Source organism: Cryptomeria japonica, chromosome 8 (assembly GCF_030272615.1).
Source record: "Cryptomeria japonica chromosome 8, Sugi_1.0, whole genome shotgun sequence".
NCBI lineage: Eukaryota > Viridiplantae > Streptophyta > Pinopsida > Cupressales > Cupressaceae > Cryptomeria > Cryptomeria japonica.
Genome location: NC_081412.1, coordinates 551,281 through 566,067, shown reverse-complemented (window position 1 = coordinate 566,067; position 14,787 = coordinate 551,281). Strand labels below are relative to the sequence as shown.

Sequence of the window (14,787 nt, the reverse complement as noted above, 5' to 3'; positions counted from 1 at the left end):
TCCATAGGTACCTGACAAAATATTCCCATCCTCGTTCCTAATAACTGCACCGATGGTCTTTTTTTTTGTTGTTTGGACAATAAATGTGTTGCGTTTGTACTAGTTTGGGTTTAAGAAAGTAAGACCACATATTCATTTGGGCTTAGTCCTTATGGTTTAATCATTCTCTCTCCCCTCTACAATTAGGTTTGTAATTATATAAAAGTAAATACAAATATTTTGTGTATATTGATAAAAAGAAATAATGAAAGTTTTAGATGTCTTGGTTAACTTTGTACTTGGTAATGTTATTTTTTTCTAGAATTTGAAACTTGAATTCAAATTTAGGTGTGTATATACTAGCAATTGCTCTTTCATTTTCTCATGCGTTCCAACATTTTTTGTATAAAATCTATAAATCATGAGAGCGTGTACTTAGATTTTGGATGTGTAAGATGACTATGCGGATTGTTATTATTTAAAACAAATCTATCATTTTTTTTATGTTAGATTTTAAAAATTTGAAACTTTAATTTTTTATTTTTGACATATGACATGATCCCAGTGGTATACTATAGTGATTATAAAACTAGATAAAAAAAAATTGATGTGAAATTTATGCAATTTGAAATCCTTAATTCTAATTTAAATATTGATTGATAGAAGATTTTTTTTTTTGTTTGCGGGTTAATTGGTTGAAGTTCACATATATGAGATCTTTTGAATAAAAATCATTTGAATTAATAATGAAAATATATTACAGCGATAAACATTAGTTTTGCTAATTGTACTAATAATATTGTGGAGTTGTTTTTAATTAAGTGAATGAAAAATGAAAAGTTTGGTAAACATGCTAAATTTTATACCAGATTATACTTATGAAGATTATATACATTAACTCCTTGGGTTTCAAGGTTCCATGCCCCCATGTTCTACAGTAAACTTAAACAAAGTGGGAAGCTTTGATAAAATCATAGTGCAAGATTTAGGGATGAAAATTTCAATGGTTAGAATAGTTGTGTATTTGAAAGCCAAGCTTCATAATATTTATATGGAGAGTGGAAAATTTAAATCTATATTTTTTTAGATGAAGAAGATTCTCCTTGGCTCTATATTCTTTCTTTCTTTCATCTCAGATTGTTTTCCTCTATGTTTTAATATTATTTAGATATGTTCTACAAATTACATGGATGTTCTTCTCTACTATTAAAAATTAGTGGAGGCGAGTTAAAAGAAATAAAGAGAAACATCAAAAAAACATATATTGCAATGATATTTGTATGAAAATTACAACATGTTCCATAACAAAGAATCTTCTATCAAACCCGAAAGTAGTTCAAAAAGAGATTGAATGATATCTTCTTCAGCTCCATTAATTGTGACAATATTTGAAGAATTATGAGCCATTTTTCATGTAAAAAGATCCATTTGAAACCTTCAAAATTTTCATATATTTATTTCAAATGTTCTAAATAGATCTTTTTAAATATATTCTATAGAAGAGGATTTTCTATCAAATCCAAAAGTAGTAGAAAATGAGATTGAACAGTATTTGAAAAGTTTGTCATTTTTTTTATTATAAAGATATATTTGACACATTTAGAATTTTAATATATTGATTTCAAATGTTTCAAATGGATGATTTTAAATGAAAAAATGGCTCCTAACTTTCAAATACTCTCACACCTCATGGAACTGAAGAAAATTTTGTATTTTTTTTTTAATTGTGCAAGGTGTAAAAAATTTATCTCAAATTAAGTTCCATTCGTTCATATTCAGTTATGTATACATTACAAATTCAATTTACTTATATCCTACACAAGTACTATATTTCTAACAAAGGCAATTTCCATTTTTCAACCTTCCAAACAAATTACCTAAACTATATTTGACTATTGGTGTAACCATGGCACCTCATTAGGGTGCAAGTGGTAGTTTTTTTTAAATTAGATATTGGAAAATAATTGGTTAACCAAATATATTATCCTAATACTAGAAAGAAAAAAAAAAGAGTCAAATTAATTAATTAACATCATTTTTCTAACATTAATTAAATTAGAACAATATTCAATTATTTTTAATATCCAACTTTAAATAAATAAAACATTGATGATATAAAGTGAATTGAGGACAACTGAATTATCAAAAAATAGTTGTAGGTGTACAATTATTTTTAGGATCTATTTGTGAATTTTACTTTTGTTAAGAGTAATTTCAGTAAGGACCTACTAAAGTTGTGATAGCACAACAATCATAACCATATAAATGATCAATTTTGCAAGCCAACAATCTTCACACTCAAAATAAATGCACCTAATAACAAAACTATATAATATTCGATCCATCTATTTAAATATTATCACTTTAGTTGTTGGATACATATAACATTCGATCCATCAATTTTTCATCATTATTTGACAAGCCTCACAAACACTGAAACACCATAAGGTAGGGTAGAGGGCCCCATAGTGAAGTAGGGTTTCAATAGTGGAGATAATAGTTGGACAAAATGAACCCTATAGTGGAACATTAAAAATGTCACGTCAATTCTTAACACTAAAGTGCCCAGCTAATTTTAATGAGCCCGTACCATATAGAAACAATCAATTCTACAAGACCATATGGCCCAATTGTCTACACTCTTTACACGCATCTTTTAAGATAAAAGAGTCTATTTCACAGAAAAAAATTGACTTTTACAGGGCTTATTTCAAAGAAAATAGTACAAACAACCATTGCATAAACGAAGGCTAGTGCAATAGTCATTACAGTATCACATATTTGGAAAATAGTTAAATTGAAATGAATGTTTTGTTTTCCTCTTCACTGAAGCAAAATATGATAATAAGATCTCAATTTATCTAGCGCGAATGTTGAGATGATTTCTATCTATATGGCATAAAAAGAATGCTTGTAAGTGTTTTTCATCATACATGAGAATTAAATTTTCCAAAAGTTGATCCTCTTTTTTGGTAAACCAGTAAAACTACGCACGAGGTTTAATATGTAAACCATCAGCAAAAAATAAAATGAAATGATAGATGCCATGGCCGGAAAATTTTAACTTACGAAGTTCAGAAGACTCACTCGCAGATCAAGTGAAAAAAGGTTCTTTTGCTAATCATCAATTTGCATATTTGATTCTTCAAGATCAATTGTTATTGGAGTTGGCTAGAAGCATTCTTGTATGCTCTAACCATCAAAATTAAGATATGGAATTTAGTTACAAATTGCAAGAAATGCAAAATTTAGTTACAAGTCATAAGTAATGTAATTGGGTGTTCCACTTCCATATTTCACAAAAGTTAATTATAACAATTTAAGAATTAATTGTTTCAAATCATTGGCTTCAAAAAGTTTTAGCAATGGATTAAGAACACATATTATCAAATTAAAATTATAAATACATGAATTACAGAGCCATTACAGAAAGATTGGACAATTTACTGCTGAATGCCAGGGCTGGAAAGAACATCTCAAGCATTATGCCGAAGGCCAGTTGGCACAAATAACCATTGGCAGATCTGTGCCTCACACTTGAAAAGTGAGCACAATATAAAGTCATTTGTTCTAATGCCTAGATAGTTATACACAACATTCCTGATATCCTGGTAAAGAATGTGTTGAATTAAATGGGGATATCACAGCCACTGACCCGCTACAAGATGGAATGGGTGGGGGAAGAGTGAATGAAGAATCAATTTGTGGAGATCCACACAAAGAACTTTGTGATGAAATTATTGCAGATTGAACACTGCAGGGCAGGAGAGATGCATTTCCAATGTTTCCAGTGTTTATGCTCAAACTGGAGAAATACTGAGAATGTGATGATTCAGCATGAGCAAGCAGTGAAATTGAAGGTATATGCATAGATGGAGATCCTATAAAGGATGACTGTGCTGATTGATTCTGAGAAGAGATAAAAGAATTTCCAGACAAAAGTGGGGTGTTCTCTGTCACTGGGGGATCTACTACAGTTACATGTTTTGCGTCACGTTTGCATACAGGGCAAAATGTCCGCCATCTTGTGAGCCAAGAGTCTATGCAGAGAGCATGAAATTCTGCCAGTTAAACAACCACCGAGTGTAAGTGTCAGTAAAAAAATGCTACTCCTAAAGATCAATTGGAAGGTTCCCACTACAAAAAAGCCCTGAAACAGTGAAACGATGTAAACAAAATAAATAACACCAAAGTCAGTTCATTATGAAAAGAAATCAACAAACATGAGAAATACAACTTACTATGGCGGCAAGGTAAGACACGTAATTTCTCTCCAGAATTATAATCTTCAAGACATACAGCACAGGTTTCTGACGTGCAGTTGTCATCAGTAACTGATGTGAATATCAGACTTGGTAAAGCTTTCACTTGCCGACGACTCATACCATGTAACCGGGGATGGTGTGGGTTCACCCTTCTGCCATGCAGTAGCCAATATTTCCGTATAAAAACACAGATTGCAAGAAGAGTAGCCATGGAAACCAGAGAGGCAAAAGAGATTATCATCACTGCCCATGATGTGTTAAGGGAGGGAATAATCCAACATTCCATGTTTGGATCTCCGGCATATCTCAAGAGCACTTGACCAGCTGCCTTTGAGACAAATATTGCATATATTGTAATACCCCTGGAGTCCCCACCCACTGCATAAATTCAATTGAAAATGTACAAGAAAAAAGTCATCTTCACAACACCATACCTACAAAGCTTTCAGAGGTCAAAAAGAGCTTTGTGCCTTTTATTTAGCACATAAGGATGCATAAATAATTTGGCTGCTAAATATCGGAAAGAAACCAAAAACAAAAATATGTGAAAAAAACAAGATATTAAAGGAAGCCTAAGGCATATCCTTAAATTGTTCTTTGCAATAGAAACATGAAAAATTATACATGCTAAGAAGCATGAATGTTAAAAATCAAGAATTGACTATCAATAAATGGAATAATTAATTATGTGCCAAAATTAATGTTGCATTCTGCTACAAACCAAATTAAACAATATCAATTGTCAAATGGTAAAAGCATCAGGAATTTCAAACCAGAGCCCCTGATTAATCCCAGACTATGTTACCGTATTCTTCAAGTTTAAATATCATTGCAGGACCGAAGGGGTTCTGGTTTAGAAGAGTAGACAGGATGGCCATGGCACAGCCCTGCTGCCTCAGGTACACGGTGGGTACACCAGAGCTGGTCAAGACAGCCAGAGTAAAGCCATGCCGACTTGCATACCCTGTGGGTACACCAAACATACCCACAGGCAATCCAGAGTGGCAGGGCCATGCCCTAGTCATACCCATGATAACCCACAGTTGCTTTCATTAAAAAAAGTGCAAAAAGCATCAATAGTATTTTACACATTAAAAAATGCCTTTCACAGAGATTTCAATCATAACAATGTATTGGCAGTTATTTGTAATGTAAATGGATACAATAACCTACACCGCACCCCATCAGCATTTCACTTCAAACCTCCTTGCTGCGAATAAATCTTCAGGGCAGTCCTACACCTTATAGGACATGTAACAGGCAACTGAACAACGTAGTGTTGGGGCAGAGAGTTAGGTTAATGCTGATAAAATATTTACATGATTGGTCGATGCCCTAGTATTTAGGAGTGAGGTGCAAGTTGATGAGTTTATAGGTCCTACTTAGTGTTTTGAAGCCTCCTTTGAGCTTATCTATAACCTTCTAAATCCTCCTGCAACTTATCTACTAAACTTAAGAGTTGGGCCAATGTAAGATTCGCTGAGATGCAAAAGATGGATTTTGAAACTATAAGGGCACAACATTTTGCACTGAGAAATAGTTTAGGATACTTGTTACATTAGAAGCTCCAGGTAACCAAATTATAGCGGAATATTTCTGGCAACCAAAAGCATCTAGAACAACATAAAACAGGTTAAGCATGATTCCATGTAAACAAAGAATACAAAACTGCAGAGAATCAACAAACTATAGATACAAGCAATGTAAAAAAAATTGAATGGAATTCACAACAATTGGGAATGCTTCTGGTGTTAACTGAAGTTTTTTAACTTTTTTTCTATCAATGTTTCAGATCACACACCATGATCCATCATTAGGATGGGGAAAAACACTGATGATGGATCATGGTGTGTGATCTGAAATGTTAATGTAATAAACTTCCACACAGTTCACATTAGAAGCATTCCTAAACCTTTTATTGACTGTGGAAATATGAAGTCTATTATGGAATTCACAAGATTGTGTAATGTTCAAAACTACTTGCAAGTGAAACAAAATAAAGATCCATCATTGAAGACTAAAATAAAGATCCATCATTGAAGACTAAGTACCTTTTTTTGTTCCCCCTATTTTGAGCAAGAAAGCAACTGTATAGCATCAAAGAAATTAATTTTTAACTCTCTTTGTTACAGTCTTGTGTTAATTATATGTATCAAGTTTGACATTTTATAGAACATAATAACTTTTGAAATATCTGCATACCGGACTGACTTAAGTTAATACTCTACCAACTCCAAGCAATCAAGTTTTTCTTGATATAATTTACAATGATAGTCCTGCGTAGATACATCATTGGCCAATGGTCTAGGCACCATTTCCAAACAAGCTAGTTAGAGCATAGAAAGAATATCACCATATAATGTGTTTTATTAGCTTTGTCACTGCCTTCTCAAATGCTTTGTACAGAATAGAACACAGCTATACGTATTATATAGATCTATTTAAAACTTACCCTAACATCTCTGTATGTTACAAGCACCTGCAAATAATCAGGTACTGCCATGCCATTACTATTAACTGTGGAAATTGAAAATATAGCTAGGAGATCATAGTTGTTAGAAATGATTGTTTTTATAGCTGTATATCTTTGACATATGACAAACAACAAATAAAATTGGATAATCTAAGTAAAAATAGAGGCTAACAAGGATAGAATGCAAAAGCATGGCCAAAATTATGATTAGAGTTGGATATATCTAAGGCTGATGAACCCATCAATAAGATAAATCACTTGTTCAAAAATGCTAGCGACATTGCAGGCATCTCCATAGTTAGTAGGATCCATAAGGTATGGATATGCATACGGGGACTGTACTTTCAACAATTAAATTATGGTACACTAGTAAATGAGCAAGGAAACAGCTATATTATATAGCAATGTAAACATCAGAAATTGTAGGTACGGCTACAAGGATGATGTCCATGTTCCTATAATGCAGGTTCCTGGTTGCTATGTCACTTTTTCTTGTTTTGTTATATTCAGTAGACCAGGGGTCTTCAAATGTATGTCTGAAAAGTCATCACTGAGGGGTGTGCAACAAAGCCCACTCAGTTTGATCAGAGCGCATCACTTCAAAAGTTATATGTTTGTAAGAAAACATACTACCATCATTTTCATTATTCTAAAATGAATTTCTTATTGGTATGGGATTCAATTCAAACAAAAACAATCTCGGTGGAAAATAAATATCTTCTCTCGAACAATGCTGCAACAGAATAGCAGTCAAACAAGGAATGTATATGAATGATAACACTCTATAGTACAGCCAATAAAAACAGCATGTTGAAATCAAAATACAACTCGAACCCGAAAAAAGGCATAGGCTACAAACTAAGAGCAAATTTCATGTTGCTAATTCAACATCATGAAGTCAAACATTCTTAATATTAAAAAGGGGTCCCTGTTTGTAATCCCTTGCTCCCCAATCCATAAAAGATCTAAGAAAATATCTACTATTGCAATGCGGACAATGAATATAGTGCATTCAAGCGTAGCAAAACACACCTCCTGTGGTTTACTAGTTTATTACTTGAAGTCAAATTGAATAACCAAACAATGTTAAAGAACACAAGTCCTATGTAATGAAACTTACTTGCAACCAAAGCATTGCTGTCTTCATTGTTGTAGACGATAGCTGCTTTAAAGCCTGCACCTTGTGCATTTCGAATTTTACTCTCAAAGCTGCATTTACCTCTTTCAATCAATGCAAATGGTGAGTCTAGGCCATCTCCTGAAACTCCTTTGTTTCTCAGTGGAGAACATCCATCAGATGGTTCTGCTACCTGAAGTATCCCGCAGAGTCCTGATCCTTTAGTTGCAAGAACTGAATATATTATTTAAGGAGAAAGGTATTAGCATCTCTAAAAGTTATGCACAAGCAATAGACTGTATAAGAAGATGTAACATGAGAAAACAAAAAATCTCTTACATCAATTAGAAGAACAACTCGCAAACCATGTCTCAAGAGACTTTGGGAGGGTCCATGTGTGGCTATGAAAGGAATGGACATTACCAATATGAAATATATTTGACCCTATAAAAGTTTTCATGAATGTCTTTCTTCCATGATTAAAAATGAGCAACAAATTAAGTTGAGCAAATCAAACAAATCTTGACATGTAATTTGTGTGGTATCTTCAAAAGAAAGCTGTAATCATTTTTATCTTTTTGAACTGTTCCGTTGATAAGAATCACATGCAACTCTTGAATGCACTTGGGTGGATAACAAATATTAGCATTAACAAGGAAAGAAAAACTTCATATTAAAAAAATTAATGTAACTGGAATAAAAAGAAATCAATTTTGAGGTTTTCAACTCTATGTCCTAGGTATATGAACTACCCATTATACCATCCATAAAAGCCCTTCAGACTCTAGTTGGCATGTTAATACAAAACCATCTATGGCATTTTAGATTTAGAAAGGCCCTCAAACCGGAAATTAAATTCAAAAAGGTTCTTAAAGATACTTCCTTCAATGCTCTGAGCACCGACTTCATGAGGTATTATATTTGAGATAAAAGTCAAATTTTACAAAGATTAGGAAAATTTGTTGATTCAACATTATTATATTTTAGTATCAAGGCACTACACGATATTTTACAATGGAACAAATGAATAAATATATTGGACTAAAAGGTTGTGAACATTAATCAAATATAGATTTAATAAAAAAAATCCTGGGCTATTATTCAACAAATAAATGTAGAAGCATGTGTAAACTCTGGTGTCAATGCATATTCATTATTCACACATAAAAATAAGCAAATAATCTAAAAAATTAAATCGTAGGTAACTGTTCAACAAATTAAAGTAATAGCAAGTCTAAAGAATTGTGTGCATGAATATGCATGCACAGAAAAAGAGGAGAAACATACATGAACACCCCACCATTGCTTTCCGGTAGAGATTTTTCTGTACTTCAAGAAGACTCTAAGAAAGACCCTCATTACACATCAACAACTTATGCCATACAAATATTATTTCAATTCTCTGTGTCCATATGAAGCAATATTTCCATCTGAAAATTGTAATTCTTCATTGCTGGCATACTAGGCATCATATCCAAAATAAATACTACCTGTGACATATATTAATCAGACAACCTTAGAGGAAATATATTATCAAGTAGCAACATAGAATTTGCATGGATTCTTGATGCAGGGTACATCAGAATTGTATTTTTTATCAGTTTCAATAAAATAAACAATGTAAAAAGTAATCATAAATCACACTCACACAGTGCATTAGGCTGAACCATAAAAAATAATAACCCATGAAACAAAAGAGTACACTAATTTTATAAATAATTTGGAAAACTGCAAATTTGTAATTTATTTAAAGAAACTAAATGTGGCATTTGCTCAACTCTCCTTATGATAAACCATCAAGAAACGAGTCTTACCAAAGCTTGCCTCAAGGTCATCAAATGTAAAGGACTTGTTGCTCCCGATCAAGACAACACTTGCATGTGACATCTCCAGAAGCATAACAAAGAGGATTAACATCAAGCCAACAACTCCTAGTTCTTTCCTAAAACCTTTTTTATCCATTCTGACACCAATAGCACCACCTTGCAAGGTGATCGTTATCATCTAATAACAATCACTCATCCACTGAACCCTATGTTTCAGTTGCTCGTAATCCCCAATGCTGAGAGACACGAACGGCTTCATAGTCTGCAATCACACCAAATAGAAAATATATTAGAGAGACTTGATAGCGGCCAAAAGATGAACTGAAAACTAGAAAGAAAGTTATCAAAGGTAATTGACAACACTCATCATGGAGATCTTCCAATCTCACAAGAACTCATTACCCACATAAAAGGTGAATTTGTGTAGGAAACTAATAGTGGTTCCCTTTTAAAAAGCTATCTCATTTTATATTTTTGCCCCCATTCGTGCATGAAACACAAAACTGAATTGCACCTAATTCTTCCCATTTTCTCTCTCAACAAGGTTAAAAACTTGCAACACTCAGTTGCTTAACTCTGAGTAACTTTTGCAGGCTACAAATGATTCTAGATTTAATCTTCCATAAACCAAACTTAAGTATCTCTTAAGCATCTCTTCTTTATAAAGGAAGAAATGGATAAGAACTCACAATCTCATTACCCACAAGAACTCATTACCCACATAAAAGGTGAATTTGTGTAGGAAACTAATAGTGGTTCCCTTTTAAAAAGCTATCTCATTTTATATTTTTGCCCCCATTCGTGCATGAAACACAAAACTGAATTGCACCTAATTCTTCCCATTTTCTCTCTCAACAAGGTTAAAAACTTGCAACACTCAGTTGCTTAACTCTGAGTAACTTTTGCAGGCTACAAATGATTCTAGATTTAATCTTCCATAAACCAAACTTAAGTATCTCTTAAGCATCTCTTCTTTATAAAGGAAGAAATGGATAAGAACTCACAATCTCATTACCCACAAGAACTCATTACCCACATAAAAGGTGAATTTGTGTAGGAAACTAATAGTGGTTCCCTTTTAAAAAGCTATCTCATTTTATATTTTTGCCCCCATTCGTGCATGAAACACAAAACTGAATTGCACCTAATTCTTCCCATTTTCTCTCTCAACAAGGTTAAAAACTTGCAACACTCAGTTGCTTAACTCTGAGTAACTTTTGCAGGCTACAAATGATTCTAGATTTAATCTTCCATAAACCAAACTTAAGTATCTCTTAAGCATCTCTTCTTTATAAGGGAAGAAATGGATAAGATGACAATGAAGGACAATAATACCCATTTAAAACAGCAAATGAAAATTAATCAGTCCTTATACCATTAGGTTTTTGACGATAGACAGCAGGCTTGATGGAAGAAGACCACACATTTGGAACCATATATCAATTAAAGCTCAAGCAACTCATTTCAAACAATGGAGTTCCATTTAATGTAAAATGATATGCATGCATAAGGCACTAGATCTGGATTTACCCCAAGATACTATTAGCTGATACAACAGGTTAAACAAGAAACAGCAACTGTATTTAATTGCAGATATAAGGTACTATGAAAACAACTGATGAAATAGGGACAATAGAGAATGTTATCACAAGATTATTTAATATTTATTAGATGCTTGGTCATATAAATTCCTTCCCATAGCTGATAATATGTCTGAGGATATGTTCTTTGCTGAGCTTTTAGTGCTGTCCTGCCTCCTGTAGTTTTTTAGTGGGTTGCTACAGCTGGTTTTTGTTGATACTCTGTACTTTTGCTGTTATTACCTTCTTAACTGATCATGCGACTTATTCTTCTTCCAATGAAAAAGAAATAGATTAGTAATCCATTCGGTAATTTCAGATAATAAACGGCATAATCCAGAACCTAAAGGGGGCCACAAAGCATGACACAAAAACCCTAACCAGTTCTTTACTGGAAAGAGGAAATACTAGTGCTGGAGACGGAGATTGCTAAAGGCTAAAGCTATTTGCAATAAAAAATAATTAGAAAAATGGCAAATAAAAATTACAGCGAAAGACAAAGATTCTAGAGCAGCAAGTTGGATACAGCAACAAAAAATTTAAAAATTTCTCCAATAACAGTAGTTTTCCTTTATACCATTTCACAGCATCAACATTTCCAACACACAGAGGAACCCAAATCGATAAAAAATTCTAGGCATAGCAACGTCTTTTCAGAACTAATTTAATATTAAAAAATACGTAAATACTCACATACTGGTCTTAAAATTGAAGCGAACCCCGCCGAGTCCAATTAGACCTCCAAAACACCTGTTAAAAGAACCGAAAAAAACAGTTAGCTGTGATTCAAGAAAGATTTGTTACATTTTACCTAATTACGATACTCTCCTGAGATCAACTACTCGGTTTATTTGGGGCTCGTGTACAAAACCCGTTCGCATTAATTCTTTCCATCATGACAGTTTTCGTAAAGAAACCAAGGAGCTTGATTATTTCCATCATGATAGGTTTGGTAGAGAGACCCAATGAGCCAGAATCTAATCGCATTAAGAAAATTCGGGTCTCTGCACTAAACCCATTAGTAAACATTTCACTGATTATAAGTCCCGTGCAGAAACCAGACGAATTGACCTTAATCAAACTACTATGTTTCGGATCTCTGTACCAGACCCATTAGCTTCGATCCTCCCTGGATTGGTAGATTCAATGGATCCAAAAGAATACCAAATCCAGTGGACGAGCCAAACGAATCAGAACCCAATCAAACTGTGCAGTTCATTCTAGAGAAACCTAATCGCAGTTAGATTCCTGCAGAACCTATGCAGTTGATTCCACAAGAAGCTAATCGAATGACACATTCGACAACTGATCTATTAACATCAATGCAGAAAACTAGAGATGATAAAAATTAAAAAATATACATTGCTCTGTTGGAGGCGGCTGTAAAAGCTCTCCAGGAAGACGATGAGAAGAAAGCTGTCTCCGCCATTTCGAGGGCCATCAGGTTGGATAGAAGTGCATCACTTCTAGAATATCCCTCGCCCGCTTCCTCTTCCTCTCGTATACTGACTGTATTTCCTACAACATACAACGTCTCGTCCTTATCTTATAAACTCAAATTATTCGCTTCCGCCGCCAGTCGTAGTTTGTGCCCAGTGTTTTGATGGGATTGACAAAACCTCCTTCGATTAGGATTCTTCAATCAGAAGGATAGGATATTTTTTGGGATATTTTGGCCCGTAGGTTACGTATTTTCAAAAAAATTAACTAGCATATTTAGAAGAAAAAAAACATTTTATTTTTATTTTTATTTTTATTTTAAGATTATTTTTAACAATAAACAATTTAAACTTTGTATATCATAATAAAAATGTTATTAGATAGACCCTTTCATGGGTTGGGAAGGGCTAATCCCTTTTTTTTTAAGGATGGTAAGGATTCAAATGAGGAGTGGATGGTGTCGGAGAAAGGATGGATAAAGATTAACTTTGATGGAGCTTCAAGGGGAAATCTAGGTATCTCAGGTGCAAGGTGTGTAGCTCGTGATGAGACTGGTAAAGTGCTCTTCAAAGGGGCTCAGAGATTGCAAGATGGCACGAATAATGAGGCTAAGGTGCAAGCTGCATTGTTGGCGCTATATTTGGCAAACAACATGAAAGTTTCGAAGGTACACCTATAAGGGGATTCAAAAATTGTGGTGGAAGCAATTGTGAAAGGGGCTTCACCAAGCTGGAGAATAAACAAATTCATCACGATTATCTGTTCGAGGCTTCGATCTTTTCAAGATTACAAGGTATCCCACATTTGTAGAGCAGGAAACGGGGTGGCAGACTTTTTGTCCCACGTGGCTTGTGAATTGGACAAGTTTGTTACAAGATGGTGGGGTGGCGATGATACAAATGTTCAGTGGCCACCTTAGTATATTTGAATTCTTGAGAGATTAGTGAGAAAAGAAGTACTACAATCATCTGTTATCATGTAAGGTTAAGTTGAGTGATTGGGTGACCGTTGGTGACCATCTGAGCAAGCACGACACTGACTGCATTCATTAATGCTCTGTCTAGAGAAGGTGGGCAAAAAGGGCAGTGGTAGGAGAGGGACAGGGCAATTATTGCAGAGGAATTACAGTTCAAATGAGCATTTACTTGCACACAATGCTCGAAGATCTAGCAATCTTTTTCCTTGATGTAGTTGCGAGCTGGCAGAGTGAGGGGCGACAACAGAATTGCAGAGAGACCATGGAAGCAAAATTCACGTTGAAGTCCAAGAAATAGCTTTGCCCATTCCTTGGAGACGTCACAGAGAGACGGCTCTGAGGAATATTTCTCTTTCAAAATGAGCATCTGATTAAGAGCATTCAATTAATTTTGGGGAAGGTTTTTGGTAACCTCAGCCACCGGTATCGCATGAACATGGACGTGTATTCAATGATCATGGCGTGGGGGCTAGATCTTGGTGAACAAGTGGAGGTGGTGAAAAAGGTGATGGAGTCAATTGTGCACAGTGATTTCCCGGTTGACATGGACTCCATTACGGAATGGGCAATCTTGGGTGTAGGATTTGACTTCAGTGGGGGAATGGAAGTGGTATTGCATGAAAGATTTAAAAAAACCCTGTCTTTCATTTGATGGCCAGAAGATTGCGGCAAATCACACCGGAGGCAGGAAGAGAAATGTGGATGGGAAGCTTTGAAACTAGTGGTGCAGATTAAGGAGTTGGATGATGTAATTTGAGATGCCAAGAGGGAAGCTGGAATTATGGAAGGCAGTGTGCTTCGTCCGCGCAAGAAGAAGAGGTTGTGCGAGATTCCTAAAAATGCAGGGGAAGGGAGCTCCCAGGGTGCATGAACCTCTTCTTCTCTTTTCTTTTTGAATTTTATTGTTAACTGTTAAGGGTTGGCATGTAAGTTTTTTTTTAAACTCTGCACTCGAATCGTTTGGTGGTCTACAAGATTTGTAATTTCCCATTTTAAAACTTTTACTGTGAAAACAAATTTGTGTGTACATGTGGATGATGGGTAGTTTGGGGGTTTAGTTAGTAGATGAAATCTTTTGGATTTGGGATGTCTTGGCTAATGTTTATTTTTGGTTAACAGCTGGAAAATCCA

The 14,787-nt window shown here is 34.4% G+C and overlaps 1 protein-coding gene across 4 annotated transcripts; it reads right to left on the bottom strand.

Annotated features, from left to right (window-relative positions):
* Positions 1 to 3,345: 3,345 nt before the first annotated feature.
* LOC131053007 (receptor homology region, transmembrane domain- and RING domain-containing protein 1) lies at positions 3,346 to 12,828 on the bottom strand. Of its 4 annotated transcripts, XM_057987628.2 has the most exons (7): positions 12,602 to 12,828; positions 11,934 to 11,990; positions 9,649 to 9,922; positions 9,122 to 9,324; positions 7,838 to 8,068; positions 4,221 to 4,622; positions 3,346 to 4,040 (listed from the first exon to the last, which is right to left on the bottom strand). In XM_057987628.2, the coding sequence occupies exons 4-7, from the start codon at positions 9,135 to 9,137 to the stop codon at positions 3,565 to 3,567; spliced, it is 1,125 nt and encodes a 374-aa protein (XP_057843611.1). In that variant the 5' UTR covers positions 9,138 to 9,324; positions 9,649 to 9,922; positions 11,934 to 11,990; positions 12,602 to 12,828; the 3' UTR covers positions 3,346 to 3,564. The 4 variants fall into 4 exon arrangements, with proteins under 4 accessions (XP_057843611.1, XP_057843609.1, XP_057843610.1 ...); XM_057987626.2 differs by lacking the exon at positions 9,122 to 9,324; XM_057987627.2 differs by lacking the exon at positions 9,122 to 9,324 and having other exon boundaries at positions 11,938 to 11,990.
* Between the last annotated feature and the right edge of the window lie 1,959 nt (positions 12,829 to 14,787).

Coding starts and splice junctions, on each gene's coding strand:
- LOC131053007 (XM_057987626.2), bottom strand. CDS start 9,838: ATGATAACGATCACCTTGCAAGGTGGTGCTATTGGTGTCAGAATGGAT. Junction 8,069..9,648: donor TGACCTTGAGGCAAGCTTTG/GTAAGACTCGTT, acceptor TAATATATTCAG/TTCTTGCAACTAAAGGATCA. Junction 4,623..7,837: donor CAGCAATGCTTTGGTTGCAA/GTAAGTTTCATT, acceptor GAATTTATGCAG/TGGGTGGGGACTCCAGGGGT.